Source organism: Manis pentadactyla, chromosome 8 (genome assembly GCF_030020395.1).
Source record: "Manis pentadactyla isolate mManPen7 chromosome 8, mManPen7.hap1, whole genome shotgun sequence".
Lineage (NCBI taxonomy): Eukaryota > Metazoa > Chordata > Mammalia > Pholidota > Manidae > Manis > Manis pentadactyla.
The window spans coordinates 105928250-105948374 of NC_080026.1; the positions used below are offsets into that span (position 1 = coordinate 105928250).

The 20125-nt window shown below is 36.6% G+C and overlaps 1 protein-coding gene across 6 annotated transcripts in view; it reads left to right on the forward strand.

Moving 5' to 3' along the window:
* The window catches only part of TBC1D12 (TBC1 domain family member 12), a 157816-nt gene that overhangs the window by 99514 nt on the left and 38177 nt on the right, over positions 1-20125 (forward strand). For all 6 annotated transcript variants that reach the window (XM_057506114.1, XM_036886408.2, XM_036886407.2 and 3 more), the window contains one exon: positions 4580-4695. In XM_057506114.1, coding sequence (XP_057362097.1) covers positions 4580-4695 — 116 coding nt within the window. The remainder of the gene's footprint in view (positions 1-4579; positions 4696-20125) is intronic.

Below are 20125 nucleotides of genomic sequence, written 5' to 3' on the forward strand. Positions count from 1 at the left end.
CAGTGTACCCTCACATAATGTTATACTGTTTTGAGTACAGTGTAATAACATAACAATATACTACTATTCTTTCCCTTCTGATTTTTGAGCTAGAAACCTCTCAGTGCATTGGTATTATGTTTGCTTTAAGTAGTCAGGTATCCTTTAAAGTTTTATTTAAATAAATTTTTTACTTTTATCTTTTATTTATGTATTTTCTAAAATGTCTTTCGTATTTATCCTGAAAACATTCTCTCAGCTTTTGCTTGTCCGAACAAATTGTTATTGTGCTTTCATTTTTGAAAGATATTTTCTTTTGGTATAAGATTCTAAGTCAACAGCTTTTTTTTAACCCATTGTTTTATTTTATTTTTTTCTTTCAGCATTTTAAAGATTTTTCCATTGTCTTGACTTGCATAGTTTCTAATGAGTGTAAATGTTCAGGTCCATCGTGAATGTACTGTGCATGCAGTGATGACTTTCTGTTCTCGTTGGTGGGGATGCTTCTCAGTCCTGAATTCTGGAACTGTTTTACTTATCGCTGTTCTTTCCCCAGAAGTTGTTTTTGCCGAGCCTTGTAGTGTTTTGCCTTACACCTGTGCAGTTTAGTATTCAGCTAAAGAGTCCAGAGATTCCTATGCATATTTTTGGAGCTTTCTCAATGGAGTGCATATACTGGAGAGCACAATTCTACAGGCTTAATCATATTTAAGTTAAAATTTTCTTTTGGCAAGCATATTTCAGAAATAGTGGTATGTACTTCATATTGCATCATAGGAGAAAATACATACTATCTGGTGTTATTTTCTTGTGTAAGTGACTGCATATCTTTTTTTTTTTGGTATAAATCTACAATTAATCTACAATTACATGAAGGACATTATGTTTACTAGGCTCCCCCCTTCACCAAGTCCCCCCCCACATCCCCGTTCACAGTCACTATCCATCAACATAGTAAGATGCTGTAGAATCACTACTTGTCTTCTCTGTGTTGCACAGCCCTCCCCTTCTCCCCCCCACCACACTACACATGTTAATCGTAATGCCCCCTTTCTTTTTTTCCCACCCTTATCCCTCCCTTCCCACCCGTCCTCCCCAGTCCCTTTCCCTTTGGTAATTGTGAGTCCATTCTTGGGTTCTGTGCTTCTGCTGCTGTTTTGTTCCTTCAGTTTTCTTTTGTTCTTATACTCCACAAATTAGTATTTGTTTCACATATGCTGGTGCTCCTGTGTTGGGTGCATATATATTTAGAATGGTTATATCCTCTTGTTGGACTGAGCCCTTTATCATTATGTAGTGTCCTTCTTTAGCTCTTGTTACTTTCTTTGTTTTGAAGTCTATTTTGTCTGATATTAGTACTGCAACCCCTGCTTTCTTCTCTCTGTTGTTTGCCTGAAATATGTTTTTCCATCCCTTGACTTTTAGTCTGTGCATGTCTTTGGGTTTGAGGTGAGTTTCTTGTAAGCAGCATATAGATGGGTCTTGCTTTTTTATCCATCTATTACTCTGTGTCTTTTGATTGGTGCAATAAGTACATTTACATTTAGGGTGACTATTGAAAGATATGTACTTATTGCCATTGCAGGCTTTAAATTCGTGGTTACCAAAGGTTCAAGGTTAGCCTCTTTAGTATCTTACCTCCTAACTTAGCTTGCTTATTGAGCTATTATATACACTGTCTGGAGAGTCTTTTCTTCTCTCCCTTCTTATTCCTCCTCCTCCATTCTTCATATGTTGGGTGTTTTGTTCTGTGCTCTTTTTAGGAGTGCTCCCATCTAGAGCAGTCCCTGTAAGATATTCTGTAGAGGTGGTTTGTGGGAGGCAAATTCCCTCAACTTTTGCTTGTCTGGGAATTGTTTAATCCCTCCATCATATTTAAATGATAATCGTGCTGGATATAGTATCCTTGGTTCAAGGCCCTTCTGTTTCATTGCATTAAATATATCATACCATTTTCTTCTGGCCTGTAAGGTTTCTGTCAAGAAGTCTGATGATAGCCTGATGGGTTTTCCTTTATACGTGACCTTTTTCTCTCTAGCTGACTTTAAAACTCTTTCCTTGTCCTTGATCTTTGCCATTTTAATTATTATGTGTCTTGGTGTTGTCCTCCTTGGGTCCTTTCTGTTGGGAGTTCTGTGTATTTCTGTGGTCTGTTCGATTATTTCCTCCCCCAGTTTGGGGAAGTTTTCAGCAATTATTTCTTCAAAGACACTTTCTATCCCTTTTTCTCTCTCATCTTCTTCTGGTACCCCTATAATATGGATATTGTTCCTTTTGGATTGGTCACACAGTTCTCTTAATATTGTTTCATTCCTGGAGATCCTTTTATCTCTCTCTATGTCAGCTTCTATGCGTTCTTGTTCTCTGGTTTCTATTCCATCAGTGGCCTCTTGCATCTTATCCATTCTGCTTATAAATCCTTCCAGAGTTTGTTTCACTTCTGTAATCTCCTTCCTGGCATCTGTGATCTCCCTCCAGACTTCATCCCTTAGCTCTTGCATATTTCTCTGCATCTCCGTCAGCATGTTTATGATTTTTATTTTGAATTCTTTTTCAGGAAGACTGGTTAGGTCTGTCTCCTTCTCTGGTGTTGTCTCTGTGGTCTTGGTTTGCCTGTAATTTTGCCTTTTCATGGTGATAGAAATAGTTTGCAGAGCTGGGATGAGTGACAGCTGGAAGAACTTCCCTTCTTGTTGGTTTGTGGCCTTCCTCTCCTGGGAGAACAGCGACCTCTAGTGGCTTGTGCTGGGCAGCTGCGCGCAGACAGGGCTTCTGATTCCTGCTCTGCTGCTATGGAGTTTATCTCAGCTGTTGCTGTGGGTGTGGTCTGGCTCGGGCTCCTGCTCCAAAGTGGTGGAGTCGTGTTGGAGGGGGAGCAGCTGGGAGGCTATTATCTCAGTAAGGGGCCTCCGTGCTCCCTGCAGCCCAGGAGTTAGAGTGTCCAGAGATCCTCAGATTCCCTGCCTCTGGACTAAGTGTCCCGGGACGCTTCCGTCCGGTTTTGTGGTCCCTGTCCCTTTAAGACTTCCAAAAAGCACTCGCCAAAAAAAAAAGCTGCTCGCTTTTCTTTCTCCTAGGGCGCTGCCCTCAGGGACCTGCTCACTGGTCTTGCTGCCCTGTTTCCCTAGTATCCAGCACCCCACACATGCACTGTGTCTGCGCTCTGGTCCAGATGGCTGGGGCTGGGTGTTCAGCAGTCCTGGGCTCCTTCTCCCTCCTGCTCAGACCTCTCTCCTCCTGCCGGGAGCTGGGGGGAGGGGCGCTCGGGACCCGCCGGGCCGGGGCTTGTATCTTACCCCCTTAGCGAGGTGCTGGATTCTCGCAGGTGTGGATGTGGTCTGGATGTTGTCCTGTGTCCTCTGGTCTCTATTCTAGGAAGAGTTGTCTTTGTTATGTTTTCATAAATCTATGTGGTTTTGGGAGGAGATTTCCACTGCTCTACTCACACCACCATCTTGGCTCCACCGATAAAATGATCAGATTTTTAAGAGGGATGGAATCTTTGGTTCATGTTTTGCAACTATTCGATTCAGGAGGGAGAAGTAGTCTTTGAGTTGGAAAAGATAATAATATAAAAATAATTATAGGCTATGGTAGGAAAGCAGCCAGTAAAGGAAATCCTTGACCATTTTAAGTGCATTTCATTTTCTTCACTTATATCAGTGTCTTCTCCAGCTGCTAATGGACTTGTGGATCTACTCATAAAGTCATTGAGTTATCTTTGAGAATTTCATGAAAATGTATTTGTTACTTGGAAATGTTCAGACATCAGCTCTTTTTCTTTTTTAGAAAGGGGAAAATGTGAATCTAAAAATTATGTGCCAGTAAGGTTGATCTTTGGCAAATTTCTAGAATAAATTTCAGTAGAGGTTTGAGAACATTTATGAAAACATGTTCAAATGTAGAAATTTAATGTGTCCACCAAGAACCTATCATGTCAAGTTAACTTCATTTCTTTTAATACAATTATCAGTTCACATGAATTAGAAAAATATTGTAGTTAACAGTTTCTTAATTTTAGTGAAGTATTTGCCAATCTTTAGCCAAATTTCTGGATAAGATATGTTAGTAAATTATTGTTTCAGTTTAGAATAAATAGGTACACTTACAGTAATTAGATTCAAAGTAGGTTGAAATGCACAACCAGCATTTCATTAGAGGTTCAGTGTCACTTCAGAGAGATCATCAAGGCATTAGAACAAGATTAATCTATATCTTGTATCAACATTTCCATCATTACCTCGCTGAAGGTTAGGAAGTAGGCTCATCTGCTTGTAGATTATTCAAAGCTGGACTTGGATAGTTGATACTATAGAATGCAATCAAGAATATCTCCCTAAAACCTTACCTCATTAGTGCACTTCTGTCTTCTCTCTTAACAAACTGCACTACTTTTTGTGTAATATAAATACATAATGTAGATTGCTTCAGGGAAAAAAAGTGCCTTTTTTTGCTGTTGTTGGCATGATATTTTTACCAAATTAATGTGTGAATTGTAAGTGTCTCTTACTATAACATATTATCTTTAGTGATACAGATTTAAAAATACAGAAAGAAAATTGGGAAAGTCTACATAAAGTATTATTTTTCTTTACTGTAGGAATATGAAGCACGGACAGGGAGAACCTGTAAACCACCACCTCAGTCTTCAAGACGTAAGAATATTGAATTTGAGCCACTTTCTACTACTGCCTTGATTCTTGAGGATCGACCATCGTAAGTATTCTAGTGATCATCAGACACAGTTTATATTTTAAATTTAAATTTAATTTTGTTTACTATTTCACAAAAAAGATTTCAAGAAATTAGACGTAGAAATGGTTTTATTTTAAGAAATTTTGAAGTCCCAAGTCATGTATCCTAAGATTAATATGGATGAATACATTGTTGATATATAAGCCTTATGTATATTTCCTAGAAGTTTCTATGAGCCAGTGTTTGAAACATAAAATCTTGGCTTTTTATATCTGTTCCTATTGCAACCCTCCTTTGCCTTATCTTAACATGATAGGGCAATTATTTTATTTTCTTGATATTTAATATATACTTAAGATGTATAGGACAGATTTTGAAATTGGAACTTGAAATAAGTACTGATTGTCAACTAGTTGGTTTAATAAGAATATATTCTTAATACCCAGCAAAACATCTTAGATTCTTCTCTTCCCATTCCTGCTCTGCCCACCTTAGCCTTCTACAAAGCTACTTTACTTCAAAATACCGTCTCTTGATTTGTTATCAAAGCATACCTTTCCTAAAGCAAAACCACTCCATTCTTAACTCCTTTTCCTATTCTTGGGCTCTCTGGAGCTATTCTTTTCCTTCGTAGACTTCTTCCTTTCAGTGTAAAAATCCCTATCCTTTTTTTGTCATTTTCCTGATCTGCAGTTTTTTCCACCCATTATCCTCAAGAGTATTATAAAAGAAGCTGGGGTCAAACAGGCAGAGATTGAATATTTCCTAGACATTGTGAGAAAAAGTCTTCACCTACATACATTATTTTTTATTCTTCATACTAAACTATTGTGATCTCATTACTCCTTTTTCTAGAACTTGGTGAATATGTTCATATTCATTTTTCCATTGGTTAAAAATAAATATCTCAGAAATTTAGTAATGAGAACATGTCAAAGTTTTATTTCAGCTGCCAGAGAGGAGAATGAACCAGGCCAATTCAAAGAGTGATTAGATAAGCAAGAAAAGAATGCCTCCTTAAAGATCTTTTGACTAACAGTGACTAGGTTCCCAAGAACTTTCCTAAACTTGTTAAAATTCATCCAGAATGGATTAAGCTTTCTACCAGGACTGTTAATTTCTTCCCAGAGAAGTTTATAAAAATATGCAAAAAATTCTATTCTGGACAGCGCTTGGGACAAATTTTTCTTTACATTATAATCTATTTTACAATCAAACTTACCTGTTTAACTCCTGACTTCATGCCTTTGCTTATGTTATTGTCCTCACCTGGAATGTAGTTATTTCTACTTCTCACCTACCTAATTTTTTAAGGATTATGCTTTATATTTTCTGTCAAGTAAAGTCAAATCTTTATTGACTTCTTCAACCTTCAGTGAGATCTGAGTTTCTTGAGGTTTTCTTGTAACTTGTACACATGGTTCAGTGAAGTTGGAACTTGAAATAATATACCAAACATAATAACTTTATAAAAAGATTTCAGTATACTAAAAATGTATAAACAACTGAAAAAAAGTACTCTTTTTTTTCACTCTACTATTGACTATATAAAATTAATGTATTAATTATAATAGATATTGTAGCTTTTATGCTGTTTCTGTGTTTGTTCATCTGTAATATAGAAGTTCAACTTGGTAGCTACTGTTCCACTTAGCTCTGAGATGCTGTGATTTAATTTAAAATTTTGTTCACTTTTTTAAATTTGAAGGGGTCCTTTTTTAGAGAAGTGATTTGTATGACTTAAATAGTGGAACAAAAATAAAGGAACAGAGGCTTTCATGGTGTTGGAGTATGTAATCAGTCATCCCTCCTTCTACTTCAACATTTGAAAAATACATATGGGGAACAGATGAGAATGAAAACTTCAGTCTTATTGAGGATAAGACCAAATGAGAATACATGGGTGCAACCTGAATATTAAATGGGCACTTCCTACTTTATCCCCCCCAGAATACTCTCCTAGCAGATTTGGGCCAGCTAACATCCATCCCTTCATAGGCTGAGAAGTTGAAGCAGAGACTTGTGTAATCTGTAGTTTTTTTCTGTTTCTGGATACAGCAAGTTCTGGTAACACTACTACTTCAACTATTAGATGGTATCTGAGAGGATGGAGAAAAAGGTAGATGTTTTTCCTGAACCATGGAACTGATGTTGAAATCTTCCTCTTCTGTAGGTCAAAGTGATAATAGGACAGGAGGAACTCTCCGTTGCAATGGGAGTTTGTGAATTGGTGCTTCCTCTCCTTTCTTAACCTCTGTAATTTTGCAGAAGCATGTGGTATCATTGTCTGCATAGATTTTTGTAGCTGAAACTTTTCTACACAGGAAACAATTACAGCATTTAATCTTCTCAAGTCTCAGAGGATTTCAAATATAGGAATTTCTATAATATCATCCTTTTGTTAATTTTCTCTGTCTTTCTTAATCTTCCTCATAATAAAGACAACCTTGGAGGGAAGATAAGAGCATCCATACCATCTGATTGTGTTCATATGAGCCTCTTCTATTCTTTAAATCACTGATGTTTTTATGAGTATTTTTTTTAAACCACCAATAGATAAAGCTATACATCTTTATCTGCTCTAGCTTTCTCACTGAATTACTATGCGCATTAGTACCAAACAAAATGGTATAATTACTTACAGATACAAATGAAAGGTGACAAAAAAGTAATGTATAGGTTCTTATGTGTTATCTTCAAAAAGCAGCAAATGTTCATATTTTACTATGATACATACTATCTTAGATATTTATTAATGGTTTCTTTTTTTTTTATTAAGGTATTATTGATATACACTCTTATGAAGGTTTCACATGAAAAAACAATGTGGTTACTACATTCACCCATGTTACTGTGTCCCACTCATACCCCATTGCAGTCCCTGCCCAACAGTATAGTAAGATGCAACAGTCACTATTTGCCTTCTCTGTGCTACACTGTCTTCCCCAGGATCCCCCCACACGATGTATGCCATTCATAATACCCCTCAATCCCCTTCTCCCTGCCTCCCCACCCACCTTCCTCCACCTCTCCCACTTGGCAACCGCTAGTCCCTTCTTGGAGTCTGTGAGTCTGTTGCTATTTTGTTCTTCAGTTTTGCTTCATTGTTATACTCCACAAATGAGGGAAATCATTTGGTACTTGTCTTTCTCTGCCTGGCTTATTTCACTGAGCATAATATCCTCTGGCCCCATCCATGTTGTTGCAAATGGTAAGTTTTGTTTCTTTCTTATGGTTGAATAGTCTTCCATTGTGTATATGTACCACATCTTCTTTATCCATTCATCTACTGATGGACACTTAGGTTGCTTCCATATCTTGGCTATTGTAAATAGTGCTGCAGTAAACATAGGGGTGCATATGTCTTTTTGAATCTGAGAAATTATATTCTTTGGGCAAATTCCTAGGAATGGGATTCCCAGGTCAAATGGTATTCCTATTTTTAGTTTTTTGAGGAACATCCATATTGCTTTCCACAATGGTTGAACTAGCTTACATTCCCACCAGCAGTGTAGGAGCATTCCCCTTTCTCCACATCCTCACCAGCATTTGTTGTTCTTAGTCTTTTCGATACTGGCTATCCTTACTGGTGTGAGGTGATACCTCATTGTGGTTTTTATTTGCACTTCCTGGTAATTACTGATGTGGAGCATCTTTTTATGTGTCTGTTGGCCATCTGAATTTCTTCTTTGGAGAATTGTCCAAATCCTCTGCCGATTTTTTAATCAGGTTATTTGCTTTTTGGGTGTTGAGGCATGTGAGTTCTTTATATATTTTGGATGTTAACCCCTTGTCATATATGTTGTTTATAAATATATTCTCCCATACTGTAGGATGCCTTTTTGTTCTGTTGATAGTATCCTTTCCTGTACAGAATATTTTTAGTTTGACATAGTCCCATTTGTTCATTTTTGCTTTTGTTTCCCTTGCTTGAGGAGATGCATTCAGAAACAAGCTGCTCATATTTATATTCAGGAGATTTTTGCCTGCATTGTCTTCTAAGAGTTTTATGGTATCATGACTTACATTCAGGTCTTTGATCCATTTCGAGTTTACTTTTGTGTTTGAGGATAGACAATAACCCAGTTTTATTCTCTTGCATGTAGCTGTCCAGTTTTGCCAACACCAGTTGTTGAAGAGGCTGTAATTTCCTCATTGTTTGACCATGACTCCTCTATCATATATTAATTGACCATATATGCTTTGGTTTATATGTGTCTCTCTAGTCTGTTCCATTCGTCTGTGGGTCTGTTCTTCTTGTGCCAGTACCAAATTGTCTTCATTACTGTGGCTTTGTGGGAGAGCTTGAAGTCGGGGAAGGTAATCCCCCCAGCTTTATTCTCCCTTCTCAGGATTGCTTTGGCTATTTGGGGTCTTTTGTGATTCCATATGAATTTTAGAACTATTTTCTCTGGTTCGTTGAAAATGCTTTTGATATTCTGGTAGGGATTGCATTGAATCTGTATATTGCTTTAGGCAGGATGGCCATTTTGACAATGTTAGTGCTTCCTATTCATGCGCATGGGATGAATTTCCATTTATTGGTATCTTCATTAATTTCTCCCATGAGTGTCTTGTAGTTTTCAGAGTATAGGTCTTTCACTTCTTGGTTAGATTTATTTCTAGGTATTTTATTCTTTTTGATGCAATTGTGAATGGAATTGTTTTCCTGATTTATTTTCTGCTAATTCATTGTTAGTGTATAGGAAAGCAACAGATTTCTGTGTATTAATTTTGTATCCTGCAACTTGCTGAATTCAGATATTAGATCTAGTAGTTTTGGAGTGGATTCCTTAGGGTTTTTTATGTACAATATCATGTCATCTGCAAGCAGTGACAGTGTAACTTCTTCCTTACCAATCTGAATGCCTTTTATTTCTTTGTGTTGTCTGATTGCTGTGGCTAAGACCTCCAGTACTATGTAAAAGCGGGGAGAGTGGGCATCCTTGTCTTGTTCCTGATCTTAGAGGAAAAGCTTTCACCTTCTCACAGTTAGGTATGATGTTGGCTGTGGGTTTGTCATATATGGCCTTTATTATGTTGAGGTACTTGCCCTCTATACCCATTTTGGTGAGAATTTTTATCATGAATGGATGTTGGATTTTGTTGAATGCTTTTTCAGTATCTATGGAGATGATCGTGTGGTTTTTGTCCTTCTTTTTGTTAATGTGATAGATGATGTTGATGGATTTTTTTAATATTGTACCATCCTTGCATCCCTGGAATAAATCCTACTTGATCATGATGGATGATCTTTTTGATGTATTTTTGAATTCGGTTTGCTAATAATTTGTAGAGTATTTTTGCATCTATGTTCATCAATGATATTGGTCTGTAATTTTCTTTTTTGTGGTGTCTTTGCCTGGTTTTGGTATTAGGTTGTTGCTGGCTTCATAGAATGAGTTGGGAAGTATTCCCTCCTCTTCTACTTTTTGGAAAACTTTAAAGAGAATGGGTATTATGTCTTTAATAATGTTTCATAACATTCAGCAGTGAAGCCATCTGGTCCAGGAGTTTTGTTCTTAGATAGTTTTTTGATTACCAATTCAATTTTGTTGCTAGTAATTGGTCTGTTCAGATTTTCTGTTTCTTTCTGGGTCAGCCTTGGAATGTTGTATTTTTCTAGAAAGTTGTTGATTTCTTCTAGGTTACCCAGTTTGTTAGCATATAATTTTTCATAGTATTCTCTAGTAATTCTTTGTATATCTGTTGTGTCTGTAGTGATTTTTCACTTCTCATTTTTTATTTTGTTTATGTGTATAAACTCTTTTTCTTGATAAGTCTGGCTAGAGGTTTATCTATTTTTTAAATTTTCTTGAAGAACCAGCTTCTGCTTTCACTGATTCTTTGTATTGTTTTTTCTTCTCAAATTTATTTATTTCTGCTCTAATCTTTATTATGTCCCTCCTTCTACTGACTTTGGGCCTCATTTGTTCTTCTTTTCTAGTTTCATTAATTGTGAGTTTAGACTGTTCTTGTGGGATTGTTCTTCTTTCCTGAGGTAGGCCTGTATTGCAGTATATGTTCCTCTTAGCATGGCCTTCGCTGCATCCCACAGATTTTGCAGTATTGAATTATTGTTGTCATTTGTCTCCATATATTGCTTGATCTCTGTTTTCAATTGGTCATGATCCTTTGATTATTTAGGAGCATGTGTGTGTTGTTAAGCCTCCATGTGTTTGTGGGATTTTTCATTTTCTTTGCGTAATTTATTTCTAGTTTCATAACTTTGTGGTCTGAAAAGCTGGTTGGCACCATTTCAATCTTTTTTAACTTACCAAGGCTCTTTTTGTGGCCTAGTATGTGATCTATTCTTGAAAATGTTCCACGTGCACTTGAGAAGAATGTGTATCCTGCTCCTTTTGGGTGTAGAGTTCTGTAGATGTCTGTTAGGTCCATCTGTTCTAGTGTGTTTTTCAGGGCCTCTGTCTCCTTACTTATTTTCTGTCTGGTTGATCTGTCCTTTGGAGTGAGTGGAGTGTTGAAGTCTCCTAGAATGAAAGCATTGCATTCTATTTCCCGTTTTAATTCTGTTAGTATTTGTTTCACATATATAGGTGCTCCTCTGTTGGGTACATATATATTTATAATGGTTATATCCTCTTGTTGGATTGACCCCTTTATCATTATGTAATGTCCTTCTTTGTCTTTTGTGACTTTCTTTGATTTAAACTCTATTTTGTCTGATACAAGTACTGCAACACCTGCTTTTTTCCTTCCATTTCTGCACCCTTATGTTTATTCCCATACTATTTGCAATAGCCAAGATATGGAAGCAACCTAAGGGTCCATCAATAGATGAATGGGTAAAGAAGTGGTACATATACACAATGGAATATTATTCAGCCATAAAAAGAAAAGAAATCCTACCATTTGCAACAACATGGAAGGATCTAGAGGGTATTATGCTAAGTGAAATCAGCCAGGTGGAAAAAAACATGTACTGAATGATTTCACTCTATGCTGCCTACAAGAGACTCACTTCAAATCCAAAGACATACATAGACTAAAAGTGAATGGATGTAATAAGATATTTCATGCAACTGATGGAGATTTCTGGTTTTTCGCAGACTTCTCACGCCGCCATCTTTAATCCTCTTAATGGTTTCTTTTCACTACATTGCCATCAGAGGTAGGAATAAACCATTATTTTACAGTGACTAAGAGTACTGAGTGAGGTGCTTAGTATTCTTGATTGATTGCATTCACTTAACCTTTAATTTTCAAGACTGAAGACTCCTATTTTTTTATTTACTTCTTCATACAGATGACTACAAAATTAGTGATTTTGGTGGGGGACAGGACAGCAACAGCTCAAAAACAAGTCTCTATATGTATTTGTATCTATGTTTTATTCACTATACAGCCTGTAGTTACTTAACAATTATGGTCGTGAAACTGCTGTTTCTAAAACTGTCAAAGACCTGTAAGATATTTACCATACAGTCCATTCCACTCTGGACCATAATTATTGAACACCAGTATATACCAAGATTTTTGCATTTATAATGATAAAAGAAGAGGATACCAGAACTTAGAATAATAATAAGCCAATTATTATTTATGTACTACTTTGTTTTAAAGTATGCATATAAGTATTAATTTTCAGAAAAAAATGTAACCACAGTAAAAAATAAACCTGACATAGAACTATCTGAAAAGTTCTTTTTTCTGAACTATGTTTAACACCTTCTTGCAAATCATTTCGTGCTGAGACTGGAGTCCTTAAGACTGATACAACAGTGAATGTAGCCTTTTTCTTCTTGAAATCTTTCAGGACTAGATCAGTGTAGTTTTGGGAACTGTCTGGAAAAGTTAAGATATGAATTGTCAGTGAGAGAGTCACATGTGTTTAAAGGGGCTGTACTCTCTTATTAATTAAGGCCTCTAACCACGGTTTTGAGACATAGTTCTGTGTTTATTTAAAATCTGTGATTTTTATGCTTAAGCAAAGTTTAGTTCCATTCCCTTACATAAATGACCTGAATGGCAGTCACTGCTCCCTCTTTCTCTAGAGATCAGACTTGCCCTGTCCGTTATGGTAGCAACTAGGCACACATGGCTATCTAAATTAAAATTAAAATAAAATAAAATAAATTCAGTCCCTTGGGCACACTAGCCACATTTCAAGTACTCAGTAGCTACATGTGCCTAGTGGATACTCTATTAGCATAGAAGAACATTCCTATCATGGCAGAAAGTTTTAGTACTGGTCTAGGCCATGTGGGAGGAACTGAGAGGTTGTGCAGAGGAGATCTGTTTAGATCTATAAATTCTGCCTTTTCAGTAAGTAGAATAGAAGACCACATCCCACAAACTGTGCCCTTAAGTCTAGTTAAGGCTTTTGCTGGGACTTGTGAAAAAGAAACAAGAAAGGAAGCAAGTGCTAAAAACATTAAGCCTCACATCAGGAGACGCAGGCAGCATTCTAAGTAAAGGGAATGAGCAGGTTTATTTGGTGGAAGGTAATCCCTGGGTAGAAATCTTAAGAGTACATTTGTGGTTGAAAAACTGGAAATGAAATTTGAATTAAGCTGCTTCTCTGCTAGTAAAATAAAAATTTCTAAAGGTAAATGAAGTATAGCTATTAATGAAACAATTTTCTGTATCTTAAGGTTTTAGAGTTCAATCAGGAAAACAGATACCAATGTGGTAATTTCATACAGGGACTTTAATAGAGGAATTCATTGCAAGATTGTTAGAAGAGCTCAAAAACAAAAGAAGGGAATATAAGTTCAAAACATGAATAGCCTCAGAAAAGCACTTATTATCTGGGCTGGAGGAGCAAAAGAGAAAATAGTATTATCTATCCAGAGTCTTGGATCACTCTTTACTTGAAAGCAAGAGTTTTATTCATATTTTGTTTTTTTCCTGTGGTATCATTTTCTTTGCAATAAATCGGTTTTTTATTTTCTTTATATAATAATAGCATCTGAGAAATCCATTTAAACAGTTAAATCCATCCTTTTGTGGAACCAGACAGTATCCAGAGAGGCTGGCAGGATAGTTTGTAAAAGGAAATGAGAGAGACTGAAGGCTAAAATTGAGGTTAATCATTGGTTCTAAGCAGCATTGGACTACATTAATTTGTAAGGGTGGGCAACACTAGTAATTGCTGTTAATTTATCTGGTGTAAGGGCAGAACTCAATAGATTTTTTGAGAGTGGTTGGAGTCAGATAGGTGTAATTTGTAGTGGTCCTTGACTCTTAGAGTATCATCGACTGGTACATAACTAAGCAATTACGATTCCTTAACAAATAAGAACTCCCCAGTAGTGGCTTAAACACACAAGAATTTATTCCCTCATATATACATAGCCCAGAGTTGGGAAATTCATAGCTAGTAATGGTGGCTCCATGCATTAAGGACCCAGGTACATATCTTTCTGTTCTACCATCTTCAGCAAGGGAATTCATTCTCATGCTGACCTTGTGTCTGCAGTTGGAAGAAGATTGGTAAAAAAAAAAAAAAAAAAAAGTCCTCCTGCAGCTTACTCAACTCCCATTTTAGGAAATCTTCCAAGAAGTTCCACTATCACTTTTCTTTAAGGCTTGTTAGAAATAACTCTGTGTTTAAACCTAGATGCTATGTAAGTAAAGAAGTTAGTCTTTTATTATATGGTGGCAACTGAAGTCCTGTTTTTAATTTTCTCATTTTTGACCTACTTCTGGACAAAATATTTTGTTGACATTTAAGTTCATCTATTATTGGCAGATTACCTATATTTCTTTTTTTGTGTGTGTAGTTTCTGTATGATTTACAATATATATCTTAACTGTTCATAGATTACCTTCAAGTAATATTATGCCTGTAATATTATGCAAGTAAAATTTCACTTATAACAACATACCTTCACTTTACATGTTAACCCCATGAATAAGGGTTCTCCAGAGAAGTGGAAACCCCATATATTAAGGTTCTCCTTTATAAATATCCTATATATAAAGGGCATTATTACATGATCATGAAGACTTAGAGGTCCAAAGATCTGATGTTATAGTTCCAATCCAAGTCCTAAGGCATGAGAAATTATGCTGATGAGAGCATGATGAGAGCTGATGATGTAATTACAAGTCCAAGTCCAAAGGCAAAAGACTGATACCCCAGTACAAGGACAGAAAGACAGACAGACAGGGAATATGAGAGAGTCAGAGAGAAAAAGAGAATAAAAATGAATTCTCACTTTCTCAGCTTTTAGGTTCTATTCAGGCCTTCAACAGATTGGATGAGGTCCACCCACATTGGGGAGAGCAGTCTACATTACTCAGTCTACTGATTTAAATGTTAACCTCATCCAGAAACACCCTCAGCAACACATCTGAGGTTAACCAAATATCTGGGCTACCTCATGACCCAGATATTAGTGTTTAACCAAATATCTGGGCTACCTCATGACCCAGTCAAGTTAACATACAAAATTAACCATCACACCCTATCATACATTGATCTTCTGAGAGGTTGTATAACTCCAGATTTCCATCTGGTATCATTTCCCTATACTGCATGTTCTTTTAACATTTTTTATATTTCTGGTCTGTTGTCCATGAGTTCTTTTCTTTCTGGATAATTTTAAGATTTTTCTTATAGTCAGATTCATTAAAATTTGATATAGATAAGCTTTGGTTGTAGTTTTCCTCACGTTCCTTCTGTTTGGCATTCGTTGAGGTTAATGAAACTGTGCATTTATAGTTTTATCAACTTTGGGAAAACTTCAGCCTTTATTTCCTCAACTATTTTTTGTTCTTTCCCTCCCCCCTTTCCCCAATATGTCATTAAACATATATTATGAGAGGCCATATACGACAAACTTACAGCCAATATCATACTTAATAGCAAAAAGCTGAAAGCTTTTCCTCTAAGATCAGGAACAAGACAATGATGACCACCACTACCACTTTTATTCAACATAGTACTGGAGGTTCTAGCCACAGCAATCAGACAACACAGAGATAAAAGGCATCCAATTTGCTAAGAAAGAAGTTAAACACTCACTATCCACAGATGAAATGATATTATACATAGAAAACCCTAAAGAATCCACCAAAAAACTACTAGAACTAATAACTGAACTCAGCAAAGTTGCAGGATACAAAATTAATACACAGAAATCTTTTGCATTCCTATGTACTAATAACGAACTTGCAGAAAGAGAAATCAGGAAAACAATTCCATTCACAGTTGCATCAAAAAGAATAAAATACCTAGGATTAAACCTGACCAAGGAGGTGAAACACTTATACTCTGAAAACTACAAGACACTTATGAGAGAAATTAACACACCAAAAATTGGAAATCTATCCCAATGCTCATGGATAGGAAGAATTATTACTGTCTAAATGGCCATACTGCCTAAAGCAATTTACAGATTCATTGCAATCCCTATCAAAATACAAGCAGCATTCTTCACTGAACTAAAATAAATAGTTCTAAAATTAATGCAGAACCACAAAAGACCCTGAATAACCAGAGCCATGCTGAGAAAGAAGAACAAAGCTGGGGGATTATGCTCCCTGACTTCAAGCTCTATTACAAAGCCACAGTAATCAAAACAATTTCGTACTGGCAGAAGAACAGACCCACACAACAATGGAACAGAATACAGAGCCCAAATATAAACCCACACATGTATAGTCAACTAATCTATCATAAAGTAGCCATGAGTATACAATGGAGAAAAGACAGGCTCTTCAACACCTGGTGTTCGCAAAACTGGCAGCTGTATGTAAGAGAATAAAGCTGGATTACTGTCTAACTCCATACACTAAAAAAGTAAACATGAAATGGATCAAAGACCTGAATGTAAGTCATGAAACCATAAAACTCTTAGAAGAAAATATAGGCAAAAATCTCTTGCATATAAGCATGAGCCATTTTTTGCTGCACACATCTCCTCAGGCAAGGGAAACAAAGTAAAAAATGAACAAATTGGACTACATCAATCTAAAAAGCTTCTATAAACCAAAGGACACCATCAGCAGAACAAAAAAGCACCCTATGGTATGGGACAATTTATTTGTAAATGACTCATCTGATAAGGGATTAACGTCCAAAATATATAAAGAACTTAAACGCCTCAACACCCAAAAAACAAATAACCCATTCAAAACGGGAGGAGGACCTGAAAAAACACTTTTCCAGTGAAGAAATACAAATGGCCAACAGGCACATGAAAAGATGCTCCATATCACTAATGATCAGGGAAATGCAAATTAAAACCACAATGAAATATTACCTCACACCAGTTAGAGTGACCACTATCTAAAAGACAAGAAATAACAAATGCTGGCAAGGATGCAGAGAAATAAGAACCCTCTTACACTACTGGTGGGACTCAAATTGGTGCATCCACTGTGGACAGCAGTATGGAGGTACCTAAAAAATTAAAAATAGAAATACTATTTGACGCACGAATTCCACTCCTAGGAATTTACCCAAGGAAAACAAAATCTCTGATTCAAAAACATATATGCACCCCTATGTTTATCCCCACACTATTTGCAATAGCCAAGATATGAAAGCAACCTAAGCGTCCATCAATAGATGAATGGGTAAAGATGTGGTACATATACACAGTGGAATATTATTCAGCCATAAAAAGAAAAGAAATCCTACCATTTGCAACAACATGGAAGGATCTAGAGGGTATTATGCTAAGTGAAATAAGCCAGGCAGAGAAGATACAATTTCAAACACCATATGATATTTCAGTTATTTGTGGAATATATAAAAGCAAAACAGAAGGAAAAAAACAGAATTAGACTTAAGACACTGAGAAATGACTAGTGGTTACTGATGAGGAGGGGAGTAGGTGGGGTGGGGTGAGGGGGACTGGTGAACCACTGTGATGAACATTTGACAATAAAAAAATAATAATAATTACTATTTTTAAAAAACATGTTCCTTGATACTGTTCCATGTCTCACACCTCATTTAGGGTCATTTTGGGGTAGAGGGTTATTTTTTCTCTCTGAATTTCATTTTGTACCATTTTCTGTTATCTTTTTTTCTATTTATTTTTTATTTATGTTTTTGGTATCATTAATGTAAAATTACGTGAGAAACATTATGGTTGTGAGACTCCCCACATTATAAAGTACCCACCACATACCCCTTACAGTCACTGTCCATCAGTGTAGTAAGATGCTATAGAATCACTACTTGTCTTCTCTGTGTTGTACTGCCCTCCCTGTGCCTCCCACCGCTACACTATGTATGCTAATCATAATGCCCCTTTTACCTTTATCCCTGCCTTCCCATCCATCCTCCCCAGTCCCTTTCCCTTTGGTAACTGTTAGTCCATTCTTGGGTTCTATGAGTCTGCTGCTGTTTTGTTCCTTCAGTTTATTCTTTGTTCTTATACTCCATAGATGAGTGAAATCATTTGTTACTTGTTTTTCTCTGCCTGGCTTATTTAACTGAGCATAATACCCTCTAGCTCCACCCATGTTGTTGCAAATGGTAGGATCTTCTTATGGCTGAATAATATTCCATTGTGTATATGTACCACATCTTCTTTATCCATTCATCTACTGATGGACACTTGGGTTGCTTCCATTTCTTGGCTATTGTGAATAGTGCTGCAATAAACATAGGGGTACATATGTCTTTTTCAAACTGGGCTGCTGCATTCTTAGGGTAAATTCCTAGAAGAGGAATTCCTGGGTCAAATGGTATTTCTATTTTGAGTTTTTTGAGGAATCTCCACACTGCTCTCCACAGTGGTTGAACTAGTTTACATTCCCACCAGCATTGTAGATGGTTTCCCTTTCTCCACATCCTTGTCAACATTTGTTGTTTGTCTTTTGGATGATGGCCATCCTTACTGGTGTGAGGTGATATCTCATTGTGGTTTTAATTGACATTTCTCTGCTGCCTAGCGATGTGGAACATCTTTTCATGTGTCTGTTGGCCATCTGAATTTCTTCTTTGGAGAACTGTCTGTTCAGCTCCTCTGCCCATTTTTTAATTAGATTATTTGCTTTTTGTTTGTTGAGGTGTGTGAGCTCTTTATATATTTTGGATGTCAACCTTTATTGGATCTGTCATTTATGAATATATTCTCTCATACCATAGAATGCCATTTTGTTCTATTGATGGTGTCCTTTGCTGTACAGAAGCTTTTCAGCTTGATATAGTCCCACTTGCTCATTTTTGCTTTTGTTTCCCTTGCCCGGGGAGATGTGTTCATGAAGAAGTTGCTCATGTTTGTGCCCAAGAGATTTTTGCTTATGTTTTTTTCGAAGATTTTTATGGTTTCATGACTTACATTCAGGTCTTTGATCCATTTTGAGTTTACTTTTGTGTATGGGGTTAGACAGTGATCCAGTTTCATTCTCTTACATGTAGCTGTCCAGTTTTGCCAAAACCAACTGTTGAAGAGGCTGTCATTTCCCCATTTTCATGACTCCTTTATCATATATTAATTGACCATATATGCTTGTGTTAATATCTGGGCTCCCTATTCTGTTCCCACTGGTCTGTGGCTCTGTTCTTGTGCCAGTACCAAATTGTCTTCATTACTGTGGCTTTGTAGTAGGGCTTGATGTTGGGAAGCAAGATCCCCTCTGCTTTATTCTTCCTTCTCCGGGTTGCTTTGGCTATTTGGGGTCTTCTGTGGTTCCATGTGAATTTTAAAACTATTTGTTCCATCCAGTTCGTTGAAGAATGCTGTTGGTATTTTGATAGGCATTGCATTGAATCTGTAGATTGCTTTAGGCAGTATGGCCATTTTGACAATATTAATTCTTCCTAGCCAAGAGCACGAAATGAGTTTCCATTTATTAGTGTCCTCTTTAATTTCTCTTAAGAGTGTCTTGTAGTATTCAGGGTATAGGTCTTTCACTTCCTTGATAGGTTTTTTCCTAGGTATTTTATTCTTTTTGAAGCAATTGTGAATGGAATTGTTTTCCTGATTTCTCTTTCTGCTAGTTCATTGTTAGTATACAGGAAAGCAACAGATTTCTGTATATTAATTTTTGTATCCTGCAATTTTGCTGAATTCAGATATTAGTTCTAGTATTTTCGTAGTGGAGTCTTTAGGGTTTTTTATGTACAATATCATGTCATCTGCAAGTAGTGACAGTTTGACTTCTTCTTTACCAGTCTGAATGCCTTGTATTTCTTTGTTTTGTCTGATTGCCATGCCTAGGACCTCCAGGACTATGTTGAATAGCAGTGGGGAGAGTGGACATCCCTGTCTTGTTTTCGATCTTAGGTTTCAGCTTCTCACTGTTAAGTATAATGTTGGCTGTGGGTTTGTCATATATGACCTTTATTATGTTGAGGTACTTGCCCTCTATATCCATTTTGTTGAAAGTTTTTATCACGAATGGATGTTGAATTTTGCTGAATGCTTTTTCTTCTCTTCTCTTTATTATGTCCCTCCTTCTGCTGACTTTAGGCCTCATTTCTTCTTCTTTTTCCAGTTTCAATATTTGTGACTTTAGACTA